Source organism: Cynoglossus semilaevis, chromosome 1 (genome assembly GCF_000523025.1).
Source record: "Cynoglossus semilaevis isolate Cse_v1.0 chromosome 1, Cse_v1.0, whole genome shotgun sequence".
NCBI lineage: Eukaryota > Metazoa > Chordata > Actinopteri > Pleuronectiformes > Cynoglossidae > Cynoglossus > Cynoglossus semilaevis.
The window spans coordinates 3,476,085-3,482,084 of record NC_024307.1 but is presented as its reverse complement, the minus strand read 5'-3'; the positions used below and the strand labels follow the sequence as shown (position 1 = coordinate 3,482,084).

The 6,000-nt window shown below is 39.7% G+C and overlaps 1 protein-coding gene across 5 annotated transcripts in view; it reads left to right on the top strand.

Moving 5' to 3' along the window:
- akt1 (v-akt murine thymoma viral oncogene homolog 1) overlaps positions 1–5,136 on the top strand; it is a 39,363-nt gene extending 34,227 nt beyond the window's left edge. For 4 of the 5 annotated variants that reach the window (XM_008323141.2, XM_008323290.2, XM_008323063.2 and 1 more), the window contains 4 exons: positions 970–1,184; positions 1,888–1,975; positions 2,083–2,185; positions 4,008–5,136. In XM_008323141.2, coding sequence (XP_008321363.1) covers positions 970–1,184; positions 1,888–1,975; positions 2,083–2,185; positions 4,008–4,090 — 489 coding nt within the window. In that variant the 3' untranslated portion in view covers positions 4,091–5,136. The remainder of the gene's footprint in view (positions 1–969; positions 1,185–1,887; positions 1,976–2,082; positions 2,186–4,007) is intronic. The other variant, XM_008323449.2, reaches the window with a different exon arrangement.
- The last annotated feature ends 864 nt before the right edge of the window (positions 5,137–6,000 follow it).

Genomic DNA, 6,000 nt, shown 5'->3' with positions numbered 1-6,000 from the left:
GGTTGGGGGTGGGGGGGGGTGGGGGGCGCAGGCTCAGCTTGAAGGTTTGTTTATCCAGTCTAAAGGGCTGTTGTCTTTACTCTGAAGTTCAGACACAACTTTTATTGCTTGAACCATGTAACAGTATGTACAGTTAAACATATTGTTTTAGTCCACACTTGTAGCAACCAACCAACCAACCAACTAAACAACCAACCAACCAAACAACCAACCAACCAACCAACCAACCTTTATTGTATCAAGGACTTGACGGCCACTAGCGGGCAGCAGCGCAGACCAGTACCTTCCCTCCCTCTTCTTGGTCCTGGCTCTTACCAATATAAGGCAACATGTCTTGATATTGCTGCACCTCGGTATAAAATGACCCACAGACTGGTCCAAGGACCAGGTGTTGAGGACCCCTGGTTTATAGAATGTAAAATATCGAGACCCAGTGTTGCTGTTAAATGATTTTTGTTAATCCTGTCAAATTCGTCTTTATTAGTTTCCTTCGGCCAATCATACTGAATGATTTTTGAAAATGTTGTCAAATTCAACTTTATTAGTTTCCTTCGGCCAATCATACTTCAGTAAGCACTGACGCTGCCTGACATTTTAAACTCACTCGGTTCACTGTGGGGACAGTGTTCTTTGGGTCACATGCTTCTCCTTTTTTTTCTCCAGCCTTCAAAAACATCTTTCTTTCAAGGAGGTCTTGTACTGTATCTAAATTCTAAATTATTCTTGGCTCTGTTACAGGTTTATTTTTTAAAAATGTTTCCACCTTCTACATCTGATATACTGTACTGCACTGATATACTCACAGGAATTGAAGAAAGACACAGAGTTTTTTTCAACAGCTGTCTTTCTTTTTTTTAGTTTTATTGACATCTGGCGCCACCTTGTGGAAGAGTATTTTTTGTAGTTTTTCTTGTCACTGTGGCATTGACAAACATGGACTTTAATTTTGCCTTACCTTCTGTGTTACAGGTGCTAGAAGACAACGACTACGGCCGTGCGGTGGATTGGTGGGGTCTGGGCGTAGTCATGTATGAGATGATGTGCGGCCGACTTCCGTTCTACAACCAGGACCACGAGAAGCTGTTTGAGCTCATTCTCATGGAGGACATCCGTTTCCCCCGGACACTTGGTCTCGAAGCGCGCTCACTTCTCTCTGGCCTTCTCAAAAAAGACCCGATGCAGAGGTGACCGGTTCTTCCTCTTAGAATTATGTAAAGATCCATTCATTGTAATTTTCTTTTTGGCAGATTCCAGCGTTCTGATAACTATGATTTTTCCAGATTCAAATTTGTTTCAACAGCATATAGAAAAAGTTGATCTGGTGTTTATGTAAAATAGAACATTTATTCTCATTACATATAATTATGAAGTATTTCCCACAAACTGCACTCAGTCACAGGTTCTCTTTTTCAAAAAACAGTCCCTGGTGACTGGAATGTTGTAGTAAATGAAAATAGGTTCCTGTTTCCAACTTTCTCTCAAATAACACGGACATTAAACTAATGTAACTTGTCTAAACAGCAGTTGTAAAAGTAATTGCTACTTTAGCGTTAGCCCACAGCAGACTGCTAACTTAGCAAGACTTGTAACAGCTATTGTTACTCTACTTCTAAAAAAAAAGCCCAGTGGTTTGCGTCGTTGTTGTTGCCTCCAACATGGTTCACTTCATATGTTATGAGCTTTTTTGTTGGAGCTTTTTTCGCTCAGTTTAAAGTATTTTTAAGCTAACCACACGTTAGCTTCAGCGTATAAGCGTGAGCTTCCTCTCCTGTTCTCTTTAACCAGTCACCGCTCGGGGGCAGATGGTGCTAAAAATCAGCCACTTAATGAGGATGAATACAAAAAGTTTGGGCTACAACTTAAAGTTTGTTCAATTCTGTCTCCCAGGTTAGGCGGAGGTCCTGACGACGCCAAGGAAATCATGCAGCACAAGTTTTTTGCAGGAATCGAATGGCAGGACGTTTATATGAAGAAGGTCGGTGACGATCCTGTTGTTTGTTATTTATAAAATGGACACTAACGACGACAGAAAATGAACATGCAGATGTGTTGACATATTTATCCCGTCTCTTCCCCCAACAGTTGGTTCCACCGTTTAAACCACAAGCTACCTCTGAAACTGACACGAGATATTTTGATGAGGAGTTCACAGCACAGACCATCACCATCACACCACCTGGTCAAGGTACTGACAAACCAAATAGCAAGTACTCACACATTTACACTCTGGTCAATGACAATAGCATCACATATAACATTATTCGTAAGCAATTAAGTAATAATATTACACTTGATGCTGATGATCAACAGATTTATAGTAACAGTTAAAAATAGGTCACCAAGATTGGCAAAATTAAATAATATGTATAATCTTATAAACTTGTAAAAGACAATTTAATATGAAAAATAACACTGAAAACAAAACAAAGCAGTGTTAAAAAAACAAAACAAAATACAAATGAACGGAAATTCCATTTCAAGTATCTGTGAATTGGACCCATCTGCCACTCGGACCGCACTGCCTTGCTGATGTCATGCACAGTTGAAAGAGTTAGTTTTATAGAGCATTAAGTCATGTGTAGAAGGATTTCCTGTCAGTGTCAGAAAGGAGAATCATAAGCGTTAGCTTTGAGCTTCAAATCGTTAATATCCACATCCACGTATCGTAGAAATAATTTTATGCAAAAGCACAAAGAGGTTTAAAAGCTACAAACTGTCACTGTGCAGGACATTCATCTCCTTTGGAACTGTTGTAACTGTGTTGTCCCTCTCTCAATAGTTCTAAGTCGATTCTAAAATACATTTTCAGTTCACCTCAGGTAAACCTTTGAAGTACAGCCGTTCGTATCTTTTTGGAAAATGACCAAAATTTATAACAGGACTTTCTTTTAGTTTCAGTTCTTCACGTCAAGTCTACAGCTCATTAGAGGAATGGAATGTTGCCATGTACAGAATATTTCAGTGGATTATGTGCAAATGTAGTTGATACCCTCTAGGCCACTCTGCCCTCTTCTGGAGAGCCTGATTTAGGTCACACTATATATATATATATATATATAACATTTTTTTCCCCCCCGGATCAGAATTTCTTTCATTGTCTTTTTTATTTAAATCAGTAGACATATTTAAAAAAAAAAAATCACATTACATGTAATTTAATGAAGATGAAATATAATTACAGAATTACACATTGTATTCCTGCACACGCACAGACATATATGTATATTATATTTTACATATATATATATTGTGCATATATATATAAATATTGTGTGTATGTGTATATATATAGTGTGTATATATATATATATATACACACACACACACACACACACACACACACCCCTATGTGTGTTTTTATGAATGACAGCCGATTCACAGCACAGAAAACCATATTAGATTTAATGGATTGACAGGGATGTATTGATCCAATTAAAATATATTGTATATGTTTGAATGTTATCTAGAAAATTACATTTTCTATTTTGCTCATGAAGTCTTTAGTTGTTTTTTAAAAAATAATTCAAAAAAAAATCTGATACACTTGAAATTCACAAATATTAAAATATGTTTTTTGCTTGAAATGGTTCAAATATAAGGGTTGCAGACAACATAAAATTGCTTCCATTGAGCAACAGGGCAAAATTTGCTCTTTTTGTTTTAAGGTCCAAATGTTCTCTTCCTTTATATCTGTTTCTTCACATTACTGTGTGTTTTAATGGTAACGACAATTGGTGAAGTTTAGTGTAAGCCAATCAGAGGTAGAAGCAGAAGAAAGATCACGACATTCAACTCCAGAGATATCTTTTTCAGTCATGTGATCACAGCATCATTTTAAAAAGAATAATAGTCGATAAAATGTTTTTTCAGTAATTCTTTTTTATCAAATACTAGACATTTGAGGTGAACCCAGGTGGGATCACGACCCCAAGGTTTAAAAACACTGTGTTACCCTGTTAGCCATCCCATCTTTTTCACAAGAGCTCACATGTTTTGCCCTCTGCCAGCAGATGACAGTATGGAGTCCTTCGACAGCGAGCGAAGACCTCACTTCCCGCAGTTCTCCTACTCCGCCAGTGGGACGGCCTAGAGCAACTCTCACGACCTCCCTCTAAGTCCCACTATTCTTTCCCATCACTCCACCTGACTGCACTCTCCACGAAGGCCAGCGGCCCCCGCCCTCCCGGCGCCGCAGCCTCCCAGTTCTGTCTGCAGAGTGTGGGCCGGAGGCAACACAGTCAGAGTCTAAAATGTCGTGTTCTGTGCAGGAAAAAGTAAAAAGTAAAGAATAAAACGGGGACGACTGCGGTCGTTCCGAGTGGCCTTTAAAGACGGACCACAGAGTTAACACTAGCCCCCGCACCTCCACGCTCAGTGGTGGGTGAGGGGGCGTGGCTTCCATGTGCACAGATCGGGTCTTCAACACGGCCGCTTTGTGTTAATGTTATACCAATACGAATGAACCAACAGTTTTTAATCAAAATGGGCAAAGTGTGGACCAAAAAGATCATGTGAGCTGTGTGTACGTCTGTGTCTGTGTGTACGTCTGTGTGTGTGTACGTGTGTGTGTTTCGAGTGAATGTTGGAAGTTTTTTTTTCTCGACACCATTTCAGAACAATTTAACAACAACATTAAATTATAACATACAACATAATTTCAACATTTCTGGCTTCCCACCTGAATGTACTTTTTCCCAGTAAAGGCAAATTTTTCATCTTTTTTTTTTCTGCACACTTGCATGATGTAACGCACGTGTGATGCTGCTCACACTGAGACGCCACGTTCTCAAGAGGATTTTTCTTGGGTGGGGGGGTGGTGGGAGGTCAATGTTCTTCTCTCCAGACGTCAAATTTTCACTGGTGAGTTTGTTGTAATACCACAGCACACCACAGGAGGTCAGATAAATAAATGGTGCAGTTCAGATCAGACTGATGATTATTGATTACTGATTTACTCATTCCCAGCACCTCCATCATAACTGTATGCACGTGTGATTCCCTGAGAACAACCTCCCCTCCCCCCCCTCCCCCCCCCCTAGTTTCCTGGTCAGGATAATAAACTGACCCCGACAACCTGCCTGTCGTTGAGCGAAAACAAAAAAAAAAAACAAAAACAAAAGTGCTTCTACTTCCTGATGCCTTCGTACATCAATAGTGCTTATACTTCCTGATGCCTTCGTACATCAATATTCTGCTGCAGCTGCCACTTGTTTTTCCCTCTGGCCAGTTCAGACTCTGCTGACTGGTCAGAAACTCTTCTCTCCTCTGGGTTTTTCCTCCATGTACAACACAGTATTGGGTGTTTCCCACCCGGTGCATTCACAGCAGCCTCAGTGAGGTCTCTTAAACAGACTACACAACTTTACTTGGCTTTTGTAGAAAACAGTAATCTTTGAATTTCTTTTTTTGGGAGGAGGGGGCGACTACGGCCCCCCCCACCCGTTCATGTGCTTCTGAGTTATTTATATGAGACCAGCGTTGACTAAAATGACTTTTACTGTGCCAATGACATGCACTTTGCTGCCCCAAAATGATTGTATTTGTACTTTATGGTTGGTAAAGACTAAATTAGATTCTTTTATAATGTAAATTAAAATGTGGATACAAATAAACGGAGACCTGTTTGTATGAGTGAACCCCCCCCGACCCCGCCTTCCCCCCGCCCTTCTTTTTATAGTTGGTTGAGGCTAAACTGAGACTCGTGGGAAATGAAACTCTTCGTTGTTTTCTAAGTGTACTAAGAGGTTTTCTACAGTATTTTTTAAGATGACAGATAATCATTTTTTTCAGAAGTTCATCATACGTTATTGAATGTATTGGTTTTTATGATTTTCTTTTTCTTCCTCTTTCCTTTTGTTTTCATTTCAATCACTTTACAAACGCCTTGTTCTGTTTCATTTCCCGCTCTGATTGTCACCCGTTCCTCTGCACACTCGTCCTTTGCTGTCACCTTTTTGAAAAATAGGGAAAAGCAATTTATACTTTTTACTTCAGTGTCGT